This window comes from Notolepis coatsorum, assembly GCF_963971535.1.
Source record: "Notolepis coatsorum genome assembly, chromosome: 9".
Taxonomy (NCBI): Eukaryota; Metazoa; Chordata; class Actinopteri; order Aulopiformes; family Paralepididae; genus Notolepis; species Notolepis coatsorum.
In genome coordinates, this window is record NC_140173.1 from 112,732,986 (window position 1) to 112,751,946 (window position 18,961).

Below are 18,961 nucleotides of genomic sequence, written 5' to 3' on the forward strand. Positions count from 1 at the left end.
CTGGCTTCCCTCGGGATAGGCGTGGGCCACTCTCCTTCCGGGAGCTTTAGGAATGCTGGGCCGTCACTGTAGACATTGCGACGGGTGAGGTCATCTAGGGGCATTCCCCGGGTGATGACGTCAGCTGGGTTCTGTTTTGTATCAACGTAGCGCCACTCTGTTTCTCCGGTTAACTCTTCGGTTAAGTCTTGAATCTCGGTGACTCTGACTCCCACGAAGACTTTGTACTTGCATGAGTCCGATTTGATCCAGGCGAGTACTGTCGTGGAATCTGACCACAGGATTGTTCTAGACACCGGTATGGTGAGCTCACGTTGGATGAGCGTGGCTAGGTGCGCTCCGGCTAGGGCTGCGCAGAGCTCTAGGCGTGGGATAGATTGTTGCTTGCGTGGGGCTATTCTCGAGCGGGCGAGGACAAATGCTGTGTAGATCTCTCCCCCCTCTTCTTGGGCCCGCAAGTAGGCTACTGATCCGTATGCGACCTCTGAGGCGTCACTGAAGACGTGTAAGTCCATTTTACATGTCTCTGGCCTCACCGTGGGTGGGAAGTAGCTTCGGCGCATATTAACGCCTGGGAGTGAGTGGAGCTCCATCTCCCACTCTCTCCAGGTGGATGCAAGGTGTGCGGGTATGGGGTCGTCCCAGCCCTGGTCCTTGTCCCACAATGCTCGTACAATCATTTTTGCCCTGGTGGTGTACGGTAGAATACATCCTAGCGGGTCATATTGTCGGGCGAGTGTTGTGTACACACTCCGTCTGGTGGTCGGCGCCGCCGCCGGCCTTCCCTGCTCCGTAGTCAGGGGCTTGTGTCTGTAGTGAAGCGAATCTGTTTTGAATCGCCACACCAATCCCAGGGTCATCTCCTGGGCTTCTCCCGGGATTGTAGCCATCCAGGTCTCGCTGCTGGCTGCCTTGTCCTCGGAGGAGAGGCTGCGCAGTACTTGCGGATCGCTGCTGGCCCACTGCCTGAGATCAAAGCCGCCTTTGATCAATGAGGCGCGGAGTTTAATCAGGAGAGCCTCGGCTTCTTCCTGGGTTGAAAGGCTTTGTAGACAGTTGTCTACGTAGAAGCTGTTCTTTACGCTGTGTCGGACCTCTTCGTCCGCTGCTGGGTCCTCTGCTACATGTTTCTGTAGTGCAAATGTAGCACAGCAGGGGCTGCACGTTGTTCCGAAGGGGAGGACTTCCCATTGGTAGATGGCTGGGTGCTCATCTCCTGGCTTCTCTCTCCATAGGAACCGTAACAGGGGCTTGTCCTCCTCTACTAATCTCACCTGCAGGAACATTCCTTTAATGTCCCCGCTGATGGCCACCTTTTCCTGGCGGAAGCGGAGTAGAACGCCGAGTAGGGAGGGGCCGAGTGTGGGACCGGGCAGTAACTCTTTATTCAGATTTTGGGATCCGATCTGGTAGCTGCAGTTAAATACTATGCAGTCTTTACCGTTGTGATGGACCTTGTGGTGAGGCACGTACCACGATTCAGTGGTCTGGTCAGCCTCTTTAATGTCCATCTTTGTGACGTGTCCCGCTGTGATGAGCTTCTCAATCTCAGCGCGGTATACACTCTCTTGGGCGGGGTTCTTGGCTAAGCGCCGCTCCGTGTTCAGCAGGTACCGTTCTGTGGCGTCTGTCTTGGCGTGGAAAGTAGGCATTCCTTCTCGCCGCAGGAGTGGCGTGGCGTATCTCAACACGCCGTTGACCGGGACTCTCTTGGTCCCTGTCTCGAGGAGGTGAATGGCGTAAATGTCATCTTTAGAGCGAATGTCTTTCTTTCCGTTCTTAAAGGGCATTTGTTCCAAGGTCCATAGCCGCTCTACGTGTTGCAGGAGTGCGGTTTCTCCCTCTGTGACTCGGGAGTGGAGACATCTAGTGGCTGTACTTCGGTTGAGAGATTTGGCGAGCGGGCCTTGGAGAGTCCATCCCAAACGGGTCTCGACTGCTGCAGGACAGCCTCGGGGTCCGGTATGAACCCGGTCTATCGGGACAATGAGGTCTGCATGGTCGGAGCCTATCAACAGGGTCGGCATAGCATTGTCTATGAGCGGGATCGGTAACTTGCGCAGATGTGCATATTTCTCCATCAGCTTGGCGACGGGGTATGTGTACCGCGACAGTCCTATTTCTTGGCTGGTGAAAGCGTCTGTAATCTGGTACCGTCGCTCAGGCTGGCCGCTTGCTGCGATAGAGAATGAGACATTCTCGCCCTTTATCGTCTTCAAATCTCGTCTTATTGTCCGAATTGTCATTTGGGTTTCGCTTCCCCGCAGCCCTAGCTGGGCCGCAGCGGAGGCGAGCAGAAGGGTCTTCTCTGACCCGTCATCGAGGACGGCGTAAGTGTCCAGGACTTTATTCTGGTAGCTTAGTGTCACACGCACTACTTTTAGGAGTACTCGGGCTCCACTGCTGCTGGCGGGATCGATGTACATGACGCTCGCTTTGCTGCTGGATGGTGCGGGTGAAGGGCGCCGTCTGTTACTGTCGTGAAGTATGTCCAGATGGGCTCCATCGCACTTGGTGCACCTTTTCTTTAAGCGGCATTCGGCTGCCATGTGTGAGCGCGCACAGCGAAAACAGCGCTTGTTGGACTTTATCCATTGACTTGCTTCCTCCGCGTTCAGCTTGGGGAAGGAGTCACATTGCGCTAGCCAATGTTCTTTCTCACAGTAGGGGCACACTATCTTCCACTTCTCCGTTCTGGAGGGGGTACTGTGGCTCCTGCTGCTCGGTACTGACTCCGATTGGTGCATCACAGTCACCGATCTTCTTCCATCATTTAGTCGTCTGGTTCCTTCTCTGGAGCCAGGGGTGCTCTGTCCGAATGTATCTAGCCGTAGGCTGCTGACTTCTCTCGCCAGGAAGTCTGCTAGATCGAGGAGGTTCGGTTCGGGGCCATTCGGGTCTCGGTGGTCTCTCTGCCGCCTAAAACGCTCCTGTCGAGCGGGCGGCAGCTTCTCCAAGATCCTTTCCACATTTGAGTTGGCGTAAAGTTCATGCCTCCCCTTCTCTCTCTGCGCTCCCAACATCCCTACCAGGGACTGCACTCTGATGGACAGGTCGTCCAGTGCTCGATTGTCTATTGCTGGGGGTAAGCGGTCGATGTGTCGGATCTCCTGGATCACGTAATCCCATATGCGCCCATACCTCTGGTCCAATGCTACCAGCGCTGCTGTGTATGGGGTGGTGGAAGTCGCGTAGGCGAGCGCTATATTATGTGCGCGGGGTACCTTTAAGTGCTTCAGTAGGATGGCGTATTTATGGCGTTCATCCAATACATCCACCAACATGGTCTCCAGACACATGCGGAGTTCTGTATACTGGGCCCGGTTCTCTTGGGTGAAGTCGGGTACCATAGGCGTGCCAATGTATGACGCTGACTGTGGATACATCGGTGAGCGTTGGGGGAGAGGCCTCCTAGGCGAGTCTCCTCCCGCTCCTTGGTATGGGCTGGTACCGGCAGTGTACCATGGCCCGCTTGTCCAGGTGCTGTTCCTCGGTGCGGGTCGTGCGTCGTGCCCACCCGGGTATAGAGTCGGGGGTCTGTAGCGCAGCTCCGCGGGAGTATAGCCTGGGCTGTACCGGACCTCCTGGTCCGGTAGAGTACTGTGCTGTCGTCGGGCGTGGTTCTCCTCCTCTTCCTCTTCGTCTTCAGTTAGGTCATCCAGTGCTTGTAGTCTCTGGTTTAGCCTCTCCACAGGATATGCTGCTCCTTCCCGGTTGCTAGGTCTCGCTTGGACCGGTGGGGGGAGGTGGTCTGTGGGGGGTATAGACCTCGTCTGTTGGTCAAGTTCAGGGTTGTTTACTCGGCTAGGGGATGCCGCCCTGGAGGTGTGTCTAGACGAGTTCCTGGAGCCTCTGGCGGAGGGAGAGGGTGTTGTCCGTCTGATCAGCTGTTCTATTAGTTGCGCTTGCTGTCTGTCGCGCTCTGCGTCCCGTAGAGCACCAGCAGCTGCTCGCTGGCTGTCTGCTCGGTCTCGGGCCACATTCTCTTCCCTCTGAATGCGTCTTATTTCTAGACGTATATGCTCTTCTTCGCTCCGCTGCTGGATCTGCAGTCGGTCGCGTTCAGCAGCGGCGTTCAGGCTGATGAGGAAGGCCTGCTGTAGGGTCCTCTCTGCCTCGCTGGGAGAAGGCGGTTGTATAGGGGAGCCTTCCCTCGGGGTACTCCTTGCGGAGCCTTGGAGCTCTATCTCCACGGTGCTCTCCCCGTCTTCTTCCGTGCCGAGTTCTCTCTCGGTAGCGTTGTATTCCTCCCGGGACTCATCGGGGACTACTTCTTCAGTACTGGCGGGGTGTGAAGTCATGTCTGGTTCCCACTGGTCCCCACCGTGAACTTGGTCAGTTACATTAGAACCCGTAGGGGCCTCTATGGTCGGGGTAGTCTGGGCGTTGAGGTTAGACATACTTTTACTTTCTAGTTTTACCGCGTTTACTGTTAGTAGAAGACTAGGTTGTTGACTGACAGCGTAAGCCTCTAAGTACTGAGGGAGCCGTCGTTCGCGCTGCGGGCGTTGGTTAGGAGGATCGTTTCGTGGAGTGTTCATCATAGGCCATTTCAATATTAATAACACTATATTAATATTACACTAATTACCATCCGGCTCGAAGGACCAATTCTAACTGAGGGGTACAATTCCCTGACTGTATTGTTAGATATGATACTTACTACCACTACCTTTGTACTTAATATTCGGCCACCCAGTACTCGGCATAAATATATTATGATGAACACTGTCACGTAGATGAAACGGATCCAACACAAATGTACGAATTAGAAATAGGTCTTTATTTCTACACAGCGATGGTGTGTAGAGCAAGCACTTAATCAAATCAATCACATTTATGAATGGGAATTAGTATGCACTTTTATGGCAAGAGTATTCGTCGGTATATCAATAGAGAACGTCCAATCTCTGAAGGCGCAGGTGGTACATATACGACCTGGAATAGTTAAGGAATAACAGCAATGATACTTTAATGATTATAAGACTGGATACACTAGGGGGGAATTCCGGTCGCTTGTAAGACAACTGGAGAAGGGGGGGGGGGTAGAGTCTGGCTGTATCCGTCTGGCCGAGGGTATCCTGGGAGAACCCACGGTTGTGCGGCTCGGTGCCTCAGCGATCCTCGATCCACAGATGAAAGCAGTTTGACTCTCTGTGGGCCGGCTTCCTTCGGTCCACGATGGAGAGACGTGAAGCGACCTCGTCGTGTAGAGCGTCTCCTCACCTGTCGTCCTCTCCGGGGGGGGGGTTTCCAACACACGGCAGTGTTGGTCTTTATCCATAGAATAATCACTGTATACAAAGCATAATCCGTGCCTGGGAAGGCGGGCTGTCGTCGGTAGAATAATCCGGTATGCAGGTCCACTCGCTCGTCGGCTCTGGGGCTCCTCGGGTGCAGCCTCACATGGGGTCGGCCACCCTGGATAAGCAGCCAGTTCTCTGCCCGAAACGATGGGGTACTGACTACGATAGTATTCTCACCGCACGAAGCACTACATATGAATAGACTATTATTAGCTTAATAGACTACGTCCAACTCGACGATATAGTGCCAAATATGACTATTCAAATATTAATATACACAATGTCTCAATACCGATGGTAGGCCGAACTTGGCCTTACTCCCACACGTGGCGTCGCGGGGAGGCTTTACGTCTGTCACTCTATTGGAGGGTAAGAAACTGGACTAAAAAGGAAGTCCTACTTTAGTAGCGCAGTATATATACGCACTATGAACAAATAGTACCGTTAGTGGTGCGGTAGCCAGATTCCTACGCGGAACTAGGACTTGTTCGTACATGTTGAGCGGTACGTTTGAACTGGGTCTGGGGGGTATGGCAGCCTGGCACCAAGGTCTCGACCAATAGTAGAATGGAGACTATTATGGGATGTTCAGTAGGCTAGAATGGATATTCAATGCATATTGTACAAGGAATATACAAGGGATATCAGGGAATATTAGAGAATATACAAATACAATTAAATATATATATATAAATAAATATATATATTCGGTTTAATCTGGCCCTTCACAACAGCCACCCCCTGATTGGTCCCAGACCTAATCAGTTAAGCAGAGACAGATTAATCGCGTTGTCTATTTACACATAAGGGTTTGCTGTAGGGGTCAGTCAACTTCACAAAGTCATAGGGTTATAGGGTCATGGTCATCATCGATTGTGTCTGGGAGTCGGGGCAGTTCTATGAGCCTCGCCACGGGACGGGTGTAAGTGCGACCCTGAACAAGCACTTCAGCTGCTCGGACCTTGCCGTCGGCACCGGTGATCACTTTGCTTACGCGGCCGGCCGGCCACATAGCTCTGGGCAGTGATTGATCAATAATCATGACGACTGTTCCTTCTGTCAAATTGTCTCTCTCCTTTACCCACTTCTGGCGGGTCTGTAGAGACGGTAGGTAGTGCAGTAGGAATGTCCTTTGTTGTGCACTCTCTATGGTAGTGCAATCATCTATGTTGGGGTCTGCGGAGATAACAGTGCTCAATCCACAGAACACAGGCTTCCTATTCTCAGCCTCCTCCTGACTGGCTTCCCTCGGGATAGGCGTGGGCCACTCTCCTTCCGGGAGCTTTAGGAATGCTGGGCCGTCACTGTAGACATTGCGACGGGTGAGGTCATCTAGGGGCATTCCCCGGGTGATGACGTCAGCTGGGTTCTGTTTTGTATCAACGTAGCGCCACTCTGTTTCTCCGGTTAACTCTTCGGTTAAGTCTTGAATCTCGGTGACTCTGACTCCCACGAAGACTTTGTACTTGCATGAGTCCGATTTGATCCAGGCGAGTACTGTCGTGGAATCTGACCACAGGATTGTTCTAGACACCGGTATGGTGAGCTCACGTTGGATGAGCGTGGCTAGGTGCGCTCCGGCTAGGGCTGCGCAGAGCTCTAGGCGTGGGATAGATTGTTGCTTGCGTGGGGCTATTCTCGAGCGGGCGAGGACAAATGCTGTGTAGATCTCTCCCCCCTCTTCTTGGGCCCGCAAGTAGGCTACTGATCCGTATGCGACCTCTGAGGCGTCACTGAAGACGTGTAAGTCCATTTTACATGTCTCTGGCCTCACCGTGGGTGGGAAGTAGCTTCGGCGCATATTAACGCCTGGGAGTGAGTGGAGCTCCATCTCCCACTCTCTCCAGGTGGATGCAAGGTGTGCGGGTATGGGGTCGTCCCAGCCCTGGTCCTTGTCCCACAATGCTCGTACAATCATTTTTGCCCTGGTGGTGTACGGTAGAATACATCCTAGCGGGTCATATTGTCGGGCGAGTGTTGTGTACACACTCCGTCTGGTGGTCGGCGCCGCCGCCGGCCTTCCCTGCTCCGTAGTCAGGGGCTTGTGTCTGTAGTGAAGCGAATCTGTTTTGAATCGCCACACCAATCCCAGGGTCATCTCCTGGGCTTCTCCCGGGATTGTAGCCATCCAGGTCTCGCTGCTGGCTGCCTTGTCCTCGGAGGAGAGGCTGCGCAGTACTTGCGGATCGCTGCTGGCCCACTGCCTGAGATCAAAGCCGCCTTTGATCAATGAGGCGCGGAGTTTAATCAGGAGAGCCTCGGCTTCTTCCTGGGTTGAAAGGCTTTGTAGACAGTTGTCTACGTAGAAGCTGTTCTTTACGCTGTGTCGGACCTCTTCGTCCGCTGCTGGGTCCTCTGCTACATGTTTCTGTAGTGCAAATGTAGCACAGCAGGGGCTGCACGTTGTTCCGAAGGGGAGGACTTCCCATTGGTAGATGGCTGGGTGCTCATCTCCTGGCTTCTCTCTCCATAGGAACCGTAACAGGGGCTTGTCCTCCTCTACTAATCTCACCTGCAGGAACATTCCTTTAATGTCCCCGCTGATGGCCACCTTTTCCTGGCGGAAGCGGAGTAGAACGCCGAGTAGGGAGGGGCCGAGTGTGGGACCGGGCAGTAACTCTTTATTCAGATTTTGGGATCCGATCTGGTAGCTGCAGTTAAATACTATGCAGTCTTTACCGTTGTGATGGACCTTGTGGTGAGGCACGTACCACGATTCAGTGGTCTGGTCAGCCTCTTTAATGTCCATCTTTGTGACGTGTCCCGCTGTGATGAGCTTCTCAATCTCAGCGCGGTATACACTCTCTTGGGCGGGGTTCTTGGCTAAGCGCCGCTCCGTGTTCAGCAGGTACCGTTCTGTGGCGTCTGTCTTGGCGTGGAAAGTAGGCATTCCTTCTCGCCGCAGGAGTGGCGTGGCGTATCTCAACACGCCGTTGACCGGGACTCTCTTGGTCCCTGTCTCGAGGAGGTGAATGGCGTAAATGTCATCTTTAGAGCGAATGTCTTTCTTTCCGTTCTTAAAGGGCATTTGTTCCAAGGTCCATAGCCGCTCTACGTGTTGCAGGAGTGCGGTTTCTCCCTCTGTGACTCGGGAGTGGAGACATCTAGTGGCTGTACTTCGGTTGAGAGATTTGGCGAGCGGGCCTTGGAGAGTCCATCCCAAACGGGTCTCGACTGCTGCAGGACAGCCTCGGGGTCCGGTATGAACCCGGTCTATCGGGACAATGAGGTCTGCATGGTCGGAGCCTATCAACAGGGTCGGCATAGCATTGTCTATGAGCGGGATCGGTAACTTGCGCAGATGTGCATATTTCTCCATCAGCTTGGCGACGGGGTATGTGTACCGCGACAGTCCTATTTCTTGGCTGGTGAAAGCGTCTGTAATCTGGTACCGTCGCTCAGGCTGGCCGCTTGCTGCGATAGAGAATGAGACATTCTCGCCCTTTATCGTCTTCAAATCTCGTCTTATTGTCCGAATTGTCATTTGGGTTTCGCTTCCCCGCAGCCCTAGCTGGGCCGCAGCGGAGGCGAGCAGAAGGGTCTTCTCTGACCCGTCATCGAGGACGGCGTAAGTGTCCAGGACTTTATTCTGGTAGCTTAGTGTCACACGCACTACTTTTAGGAGTACTCGGGCTCCACTGCTGCTGGCGGGATCGATGTACATGACGCTCGCTTTGCTGCTGGATGGTGCGGGTGAAGGGCGCCGTCTGTTACTGTCGTGAAGTATGTCCAGATGGGCTCCATCGCACTTGGTGCACCTTTTCTTTAAGCAACATTCGGCTGCCATGTGTGAGCGCGCACAGCGAAAACAGCGCTTGTTGGACTTTATCCATTGACTTGCTTCCTCCGCGTTCAGCTTGGGGAAGGAGTCACATTGCGCTAGCCAATGTTCTTTCTCACAGTAGGGGCACACTATCTTCCACTTCTCCGTTCTGGAGGGGGTACTGTGGCTCCTGCTGCTCGGTACTGACTCCGATTGGTGCATCACAGTCACCGATCTTCTTCCATCATTTAGTCGTCTGGTTCCTTCTCTGGAGCCAGGGGTGCTCTGTCCGAATGTATCTAGCCGTAGGCTGCTGACTTCTCTCGCCAGGAAGTCTGCTAGATCGAGGAGGTTCGGTTCGGGGCCATTCGGGTCTCGGTGGTCTCTCTGCCGCCTAAAACGCTCCTGTCGAGCGGGCGGCAGCTTCTCCAAGATCCTTTCCACATTTGAGTTGGCGTAAAGTTCATGCCTCCCCTTCTCTCTCTGCGCTCCCAACATCCCTACCAGGGACTGCACTCTGATGGACAGGTCGTCCAGTGCTCGATTGTCTATTGCTGGGGGTAAGCGGTCGATGTGTCGGATCTCCTGGATCACGTAATCCCATATGCGCCCATACCTCTGGTCCAATGCTACCAGCGCTGCTGTGTATGGGGTGGTGGAAGTCGCGTAGGCGAGCGCTATATTATGTGCGCGGGGTACCTTTAAGTGCTTCAGTAGGATGGCGTATTTATGGCGTTCATCCAATACATCCACCAACATGGTCTCCAGACACATGCAGAGTTCTGTATACTGGGCCCGGTTCTCTTGGGTGAAGTCGGGTACCATAGGCGTGCCAATGTATGACGCTGACTGTGGATACATCGGCGAGCGTTGGGGGAGAGGCCTCCTAGGCGAGTCTCCTCCCGCTCCTTGGTATGGGCTGGTACCGGCAGTGTACCATGGCCCGCTTGTCCAGGTGCTGTTCCTCGGTGCGGGTCGTGCGTCGTGCCCACCCGGGTATAGAGTCGGGGGTCTGTAGCGCAGCTCCGCGGGAGTATAGCCTGGGCTGTACCGGACCTCCTGATCCGGTAGAGTACTGTGCTGTCGTCGGGCGTGGTTCTCCTCCTCTTCCTCTTCGTCTTCAGTTAGGTCATCCAGTGCTTGTAGTCTCTGGTTTAGCCTCTCCACAGGATATGCTGCTCCTTCCCGGTTGCTAGGTCTCGCTTGGACCGGTGGGGGGAGGTGGTCTGTGGGGGGTATAGACCTCGTCTGTTGGTCAAGTTCAGGGTTGTTTACTCGGCTAGGGGATGCCGCCCTGGAGGTGTGTCTAGACGAGTTCCTGGAGCCTCTGGCGGAGGGAGAGGGTGTTGTCCGTCTGATCAGCTGTTCTATTAGTTGCGCTTGCTGTCTGTCGCGCTCTGCGTCCCGTAGAGCACCAGCAGCTGCTCGCTGGCTGTCTGCTCGGTCTCGGGCCACATTCTCTTCCCTCTGAATGCGTCTTATTTCTAGACGTATATGCTCTTCTTCGCTCCGCTGCTGGATCTGCAGTCGGTCGCGTTCAGCAGCGGCGTTCAGGCTGATGAGGAAGGCCTGCTGTAGGGTCCTCTCTGCCTCGCTGGGAGAAGGCGGTTGTATAGGGGAGCCTTCCCTCGGGGTACTCCTTGCGGAGCCTTGGAGCTCTATCTCCACGGTGCTCTCCCCGTCTTCTTCCGTGCCGAGTTCTCTCTCGGTAGCGTTGTATTCCTCCCGGGACTCATCGGGGACTACTTCTTCAGTACTGGCGGGGTGTGAAGTCATGTCTGGTTCCCACTGGTCCCCACCGTGAACTTGGTCAGTTACATTAGAACCCGTAGGGGCCTCTATGGTCGGGGTAGTCTGGGCGTTGAGGTTAGACATACTTTTACTTTCTAGTTTTACCGCGTTTACTGTTAGTAGAAGACTAGGTTGTTGACTGACAGCGTAAGCCTCTAAGTACTGAGGGAGCCGTCGTTCGCGCTGCGGGCGTTGGTTAGGAGGATCGTTTCGTGGAGTGTTCATCATAGGCCATTTCAATATTAATAACACTATATTAATATTACACTAATTACCATCCGGCTCGAAGGACCAATTCTAACTGAGGGGTACAATTCCCTGACTGTATTGTTAGATATGATACTTACTACCACTACCTTTGTACTTAATATTCGGCCACCCAGTACTCGGCATAAATATATTATGATGAACACTGTCACGTAGATGAAACGGATCCAACACAAATGTACGAATTAGAAATAGGTCTTTATTTCTACACAGCGATGGTGTGTAGAGCAAGCACTTAATCAAATCAATCACATTTATGAATGGGAATTAGTATGCACTTTTATGGCAAGAGTATTCGTCGGTATATCAATAGAGAACGTCCAATCTCTGAAGGCGCAGGTGGTACATATACGACCTGGAATAGTTAAGGAATAACAGCAATGATACTTTAATGATTATAAGACTGGATACACTAGGGGGGAATTCCGGTCGCTTGTAAGACAACTGGAGAAGGGGGGGGGGGGTAGAGTCTGGCTGTATCCGTCTGGCCGAGGGTATCCTGGGAGAACCCACGGTTGTGCGGCTCGGTGCCTCAGCGATCCTCGATCCACAGATGAAAGCAGTTGGACTCTCTGTGGGCCGGCTTCCTTCGGTCCACGATGGAGAGACGTGAAGCGACCTCGTCGTGTAGAGCGTCTCCTCACCTGTCGTCCTCTCCGGGGGGGGGGTTTCCAACACACGGCAGTGTTGGTCTTTATCCATAGAATAATCACTGTATACAAAGCATAATCCGTGCCTGGGAAGGCGGGCTGTCGTCGGTAGAATAATCCGGTATGCAGGTCCACTCGCTCGTCGGCTCTGGGGCTCCTCGGGTGCAGCCTCACATGGGGTCGGCCACCCTGGATAAGCAGCCAGTTCTCTGCCCGAAACGATGGGGTACTGACTACGATAGTATTCTCACCGCACGAAGCACTACATATGAATAGACTATTATTAGCTTAATAGACTACGTCCAACTTGACGATATAGTGCCAAATATGACTATTCAAATATTAATATACACGATGTCTCAATACCGATGGTAGGCCGAACTTGGCCTTACTCCCACACGTGGCGTCGCGGGGAGGCTTTACGTCTGTCACTCTATTGGAGGGTAAGAAACTGGACTAAAAAGGAAGTCCTACTTTAGTAGCGCAGTATATATACGCACTATGAACAAATAGTACCGTTAGTGGTGCGGTAGCCAGATTCCTACGCGGAACTAGGACTTGTTCGTACATGTTGAGCGGTACGTTTGAACTGGGTCTGGGGGGTATGGCAGCCTGGCACCAAGGTCTCGACCAATAGTAGAATGGAGACTATTATGGGATGTTCAGTAGGCTAGAATGGATATTCAATGCATATTGTACAAGGAATATACAAGGGATATCAGGGAATATTAGAGAATATACAAATACAATTAAATATATATATATAAATAAATATATATATTCGGTTTAATCTGGCCCTTCACAACAGTTTGCAAAGACTGCATCCCCGATTTTCCTTAGACTGTGGCTTGAAACCTTCAATAGACCAGTAGTAGATGATCACAATGTTCTAGGAGGCACATAGTTGACTAGAGAATTTGCAATGTAGCTTGGTCCTGTTCCATTCAGTGCTTTGTATATAAGGAGGAGGACCTTGAAATCAATTCTAAATGTTACCGGAAGCCAGTGTAGGTTAGCTAATACTGGACTGAAGTTCTGTACGACAAGTCATCAGGAAGGGCACAACTCTATCAGCTGAGTAACAATGTTCATCAAAGTGTTGAGTGCTTGACTATTACAGTAGTCAAGTCGGCTTGAAATAAAGGCATGGATCAGTTTTTCAGCATCTTTTTGATTTATAACCGTACCTTAGCTAAGGTCGAAAAATGATGTTTTTGTCACCTTGTTGATGTGTGATTTAAAGCTTAGGTCTGAGTCTATCATAACACCAAGACTTGTAACTTCGGGTTTGATCCAAGGAGTAAGTTGCCCCATATTGCTCTCTAACATTTCTCTTTTTGTTATAGGACCGACTAGTAGGATTTCAGTTTTACCCTCATTTAATTTTAGGAAGTTGTTCGTCATCCATTTGTTTATTGCTAAGAGACAGGCGGAAATGGAGTTAATAGCTGTGTGATCATTTGGTTCAGCGGAGATGTACAATTCCGCTGTGTTTGTACAAAAAAAATATTTTGTACAAAGATGTACAAAAAATGTTATGTTCTTTTTCAAATGTAGCCAAGAGTAAAGACCTTAACCCTATCAAAACAGCAGTCAGTGTATATTTGAATTTTTACCGATGTTTTTAAGATGTACAGAAAATATGAATTTATCGGAAAAATGCTAATTATATCTCTTTTATCGTAAAACCGTGAGGAAATGACTCAATCCAGATTTAACACTGCCAGTGGAAAGAGGAGCCTTTTCCCTATCCATAGATGTATGATTTGGCCATAATAAGGTCAAGGTCAAGTTCAAGGTTTAATATGAATTTATAATTCAAATGGATTATAATTTATTACTGTATCTACAAATCCTTCTGTTTAATCATCTTCCCTTTATTCATTTGCTTAGACTTTCCAGCACAGGATCCAGAGGATCCAGCACAATTGTAACATTGTATTATTCACCGGCAAAAAGAAAAATCTCCTTTGTTTCATTACAATTTACTCAAGCCTAGTAATAGACACAATATTTCTGACACTGGGAATATATACCCCCAGTTCCCTAGATGTTCCTAGATAGAACATGCAAATTGACCTTGTAGAAGTGGAGCAATCTTCCATTTACTTAGGCATGTACCTTTAGGCGAAATTTCTGAAAATAGGTCTACAGCTTAACAGGTTAAAGTAAAAAATAAAAAATGTATGACTAATTAATAAAAATCACTGTCATCATCTTCTGTCAATCATCTTTAAGTACAGTACTTGAGTAAAAATACTTTATTATGTTACTTTTCGGATTGTCTCAGTGTGTGCTTTCTCTGTGTGTGAATGACTGTATAAATAAACATTTTGAAATTATTTGAAAGATCTCTCTCTCTCTCTCTCTCTCTCTCTCTTTCTCTCTCTCTCTCTCTCTCTCTCTCAGCCGTTGGAGGCAAACTATCCAGTCCAAGTCACAGACCCTCATGGTGAAGTATATCATCAAATCTTAATGTATCTATTACCTAAACCAGTGGTTCTCAACTGGTCTAGCCTCGGGACCCAACATTTTCCTTAGTCATTAAGTCGCGACCAAAAATTTTGAACCACTATGATTTATTTCAAAAGATTTTTTTGCAGTAATACACAATCTTTCATGCACTGTTGAAAACATGAAATAAACACAAAAAAGTGCAACAAAAGTGCAACTAGGGCTAAAAACCCAATGAAATAGTAATAATAATAATAATAATAATAATAATAATAATAATAATAATAATAATAATAATAATAATAATAATAATAATTGTTACAAAGGGTCAGATTAAACCGAATATATATATTTATTGATTGATATATATTGCATAGTATTTGTATATTGTCTGATATCCCTTGTGTATTATTTGTACATATACACGGAATATCCCTTTAACCTAGTACAGACCATAATATTTCGTTCTCTTATTGGATAGCGTTCCACCAGCGCCAGTGCCATACCCCTAGAGTCGAGTTCAAAGCCACCGTCAAGACATGTCTGTACATGCCCGGCTTTGCCCAGGAATACGAGACAGAAATAAGGTTGGCACTAGTTTATTCGCCTAACATATAAATATGGCGCAGGTGAATACAGAAGTAGTTAGTAGTAGTAGTTCGAGTTACCCAAGTGAAGCCTCACCCACGATACGACGTGCGGTGAAGTGGGCCCGTTTTGCCCCAAAATAGAGTCTTGTCTTATCCTAATACGTTTGTTCAACGTATCGTTCGCTCCTTACTAGTAAAGCCTTCATCACGAGTCAACGACCAAGTGAAGTGAGCAGCCGTGCGTCTAAATAGAGCACTTATAGCCGCGTGCGAATAGGATAGTAAAGTGTCAGAGCTTGGTTGAATAACGTCAAGTTCAACTTAGTTAATGTGAAGTACCGCGCACCGGAGGATCTACACCGGTGAATGCAGAGCCCCTTTCCGGCTGGATTATTATTATTATTGCTTTGGACCAGGCTGTTGGAGCGGATAAGAATCGTCTACACCCACTACTGTGGGATCTGCCCATGAGGAACATCACTCGAGCCCGTCTCTATTGGAGAGGCTGGCCGGCTTTCACCTGTGCTGCACGCATACTGGGATTACAGCTGCTGCTTTTCGTCTGCCGATCAGGGAGTAATATACCGCCTCCCATAGCAGGAGCTTATTGAGTCCCCGCTGGTCCAGACTTTGCATTCGAACATTTCCTCCCCCTGCTGGCTTACAACCGGTGGGAACCCCCCTACCAGAATCTCCCGCTGCCTCCCCAGAGTACCATAGATATAATTCTTAATATTCATGTTGTATGATTACCTCCTGCGTGACCAGAGAATGGACATTCATTATTGATTTGCCTACGCACATTCCTTTGCCTTAGAAGCGCATTCAAAGTAAAATAGAGAAGTATATTATGTACCTTTTGCTGCAATAAATACTTAATTACAACTTTGTGTGGAACCGATTCATTGTGGGAAGTGTTCATCATTATATATATCATGTACTGTATGGCCAGTAATTAAAGTACATAAGACGGTAGTGGTTTAATGATACCATACTTATCAATACAGTCAGGGAATTGTACCCCTCAGTTACAATAATAATAATAATAATAATAATAATAATAATAATAATAATAATAATAATAATAATAATAATAATAATAATAATAATAATAATAATAATAATAAATAATATATCCTTCTTAGCAGACTTCTTATCTTAACATCCCAGGGAACTAATGGGATAACTGGGGATGTTGTTTTCTCCTGACAAGAGTCTCAAAGTCTGGGGTGATGGTAGACAAAGCAACTCTGAGGTCATGCCTCAATGTCCAATCTGTTCCTCTGCTTTGCCTTCAGCTGGACCAGAGCTGAGAAACCACTTTCACAAAGATAGGTAGTGCACATTTTTTTTCTTTTTTGCTTTTCTTTTTTTACACACACATCCGCGACCCACACAAAATGGCCCCGCGACCCACTTTTGGGTCGCAACCCACCAGTTGAGAAACACTGACCTAAACCATGTATTTAAAACTGTTTACTCATGCAGTGAATAATGTGTTCCTCCTCCAGATGCAATCACGCTGCACCTGAGCTCCATCATCCCCCACTCAGACCGAATTAGACAGGTTAGTATGCTGGGCTGTTTAGTCTTGTTTTCAGATTATTAAACAGGTTAGTATGCTGGGCTGTTTGGAGTCTTGTTTTCAGATTATTAAACAAGTTAGTATGCTGGGCTGTTTAGAGTTTTGTTTTCAGATTATTAAACAGGTTAGTATGCTGGGCTGTTTAGAGTCTTGTTTTCAGATTATTTGACAGGTTAGTATGCTTGGCTGTTTGGAGTCTTGTTTTCAGATTATTAGACAGGTTAGTATGCTGGGCTGTTTAGAGTCTTGTTTTCAGATTATTAAACAGGTTAGTATGCTGGGCTGTTTAGAGTCTTGTTTTCAGATTATTAGACAGGTTAGTATGCTTGGCTGTTTGGAGTCTTGTTTTCAGATTATTAAACAGGTTAGTATGCTGGGCTGTTTAGAGTCTTGTTTTCAGATTATTAGACAGGTTAGTATGCTTGGCTGTTTGGAGTCTTGTTTTCAGATTATTAAACAGGTTAGTATGCTTGGCTGTTTAGAGCAGGGGTTCCCAAACTTTTTCAGCTCGAGACCCAAAAGAGAAATTTGTAGGGCGGCCGGGTAGTGCAGCGGACTAAGCGTCTGTCTACCACCACAGAGACAGTGGGATCGAATCCAGCTGTGGTGCTTCCGGGTTGGCCGACCGTCCATGCTAACACAATTGGCAGTGTTAGCGGGTGGGAAACCCGGCGAGGGTGGGTCCTGGTCGTTGTAAACAGCGACTCCTACAGTTCGGTCGGGGCGCCTGCACAGCAAGGGAAGGATCTAGGAGAGTGACCTTCCACACGTTACACTCTCCCAGTGAGAGTCCGCGCTGCCAGGTGAAAAGAAGCGGTGGGCTGGGTACACATGTGTCGGAGGAAGCATGTGATAGTCTCCGCCCTCCCGGACCGACGGTAGGGGGTAGAGTGTGCAACGACCAGGAAGGGGATTGGGAATTGGCATGACAACTAACATTGGGATGGGAGAAAAAACGGAAAAAGAAGGGGGGAAAAGATTACGTTTTTTATTTTTTTATTTTAAATTCTTTTTTATTATTATTTTTTAAATTGGCGACCCAATAAAAACGGGTCTGCGACCCATTTTGGGTCGCGACCCAGAGTTTGGGAAACACTGGTTTAGAGTCTTGTTTTCAGTTTATTAGACAGGTTAGTATGCTGGGCTGTTTGGAGTCTTATATTCTGGTTGTTTATAGTCTTCCATCGCAGACATCTTGGTTGGCAAACAACAGATAGTTGTAATGAAATAATGGGTGATTATCATCAAATGTCAAGTCACAGATGAGCCGTGGCATAGAAAAACAAGTAGTAGGAGGTCAGAGTTTATCCGCAAATCAAATATTCAAATGTACTCTTGTTGTGATAAGGTTTTCAACTAGTTTGATACAGGAAAGTGTGTATTATATTACCCCACATCTTCTGGTTCTCAGATGTAAATGGCTGTGTTCATCATGTTAATGGCAAAGAAAAGAGAGACCTGGTGTTAAAAACACAACCCTTTTGAAGCATGAGATTCGAGGGTGTGTGTGATTTTGGCAGTTTAGAACATCATGTTTTGGTCAAGTCAAGAAAGTCAAGTCAAGAGTTTTATTTGTCACGGCATACAAGTATACAATGAAATGCGGGTGGTCTTGCCCGCAACGATGTGCAATACAGTGGTACAACATATAATAGAATCCAATAAAAAACCAACATTGTGCAATAAACATGTAACAGGTAACATGGTGGGACATCTCGGTATCTGTACATAGTTATTTACAGAGCATATAGGACATGCTGGGTCTTTTGGTAGTGCAATACACTGTTACTGTTGTTATACTATTTCTAAAGTGACCTTTCCTTTTTGGCCATAAGTGTGGGCGTGTGCGGCATGAGTGTGTGCCTGCTCATGTTAAAGTGGCTGCTAGTGTGTGAGCGTGCACAGCGTGCGTCTGTATCTTATAACAGGATAATATAAATGAATCAAGTCAGTTGCTAAAGGCAGTAAAAGCAACTGTCTGTTTTTTTTATTCTGTTGCAGCCAGTGGAAGATGGTGAGGAATGTATCTGTACAGTATCTATTTCACCAGGTGAGTCAGACAATATTTCATTCCTACTGTATAATCATAGAAACACACAAAAAATGCCTATCTGAACATGCATTCATGATTGTTAAATTATTAAATTAAAAAAAAAACATGTATGTAGGGGCGGCCGGGTGGCGCAACGGACTAAGCGCTCGTCACCAACGCGAGAGACGCTGGTATCGAATCCGGCTGTCAGCGTTGCCTCCGGCTTGGCCGGTCGTCATACTGGCTCAATTGGCAGAGTCAGCGGGAGGGAAGCCAGTGGGTGGTAATCTGGTAATTGTAAAACAGCAACTCCTACAGGTCGGTCAGGGCGCCTGCACAGCGAGGAAGGGAGATGGTGAGGGTAGTGTGAGCCTCCCACACGTTACACCTCACCAATGAGAGTCCGCGCTGGCAGGTGAAAAGAAGTGGCTGGCTGACTCTGCATGTATCGGAGGGGACGTGTCTATTCTTATCCTAACGCATGTATGCTTCTGCATTCGCGTTTTGCGCTCTGATTGGCCAC

General features: G+C 48.8%; 1 protein-coding gene across 1 annotated transcript in view; it reads left to right on the top strand.

Moving 5' to 3' along the window:
• Positions 1–18,961, top strand: part of edaradd (EDAR-associated death domain) — a 39,093-nt gene that overhangs the window by 16,038 nt on the left and 4,094 nt on the right. Inside the window, exons 3-5 of the mRNA XM_084321069.1 lie at positions 14,187–14,229; positions 16,333–16,388; positions 18,408–18,456. Coding sequence (XP_084177195.1) covers positions 14,187–14,229; positions 16,333–16,388; positions 18,408–18,456 — 148 coding nt within the window. The remainder of the gene's footprint in view (positions 1–14,186; positions 14,230–16,332; positions 16,389–18,407; positions 18,457–18,961) is intronic.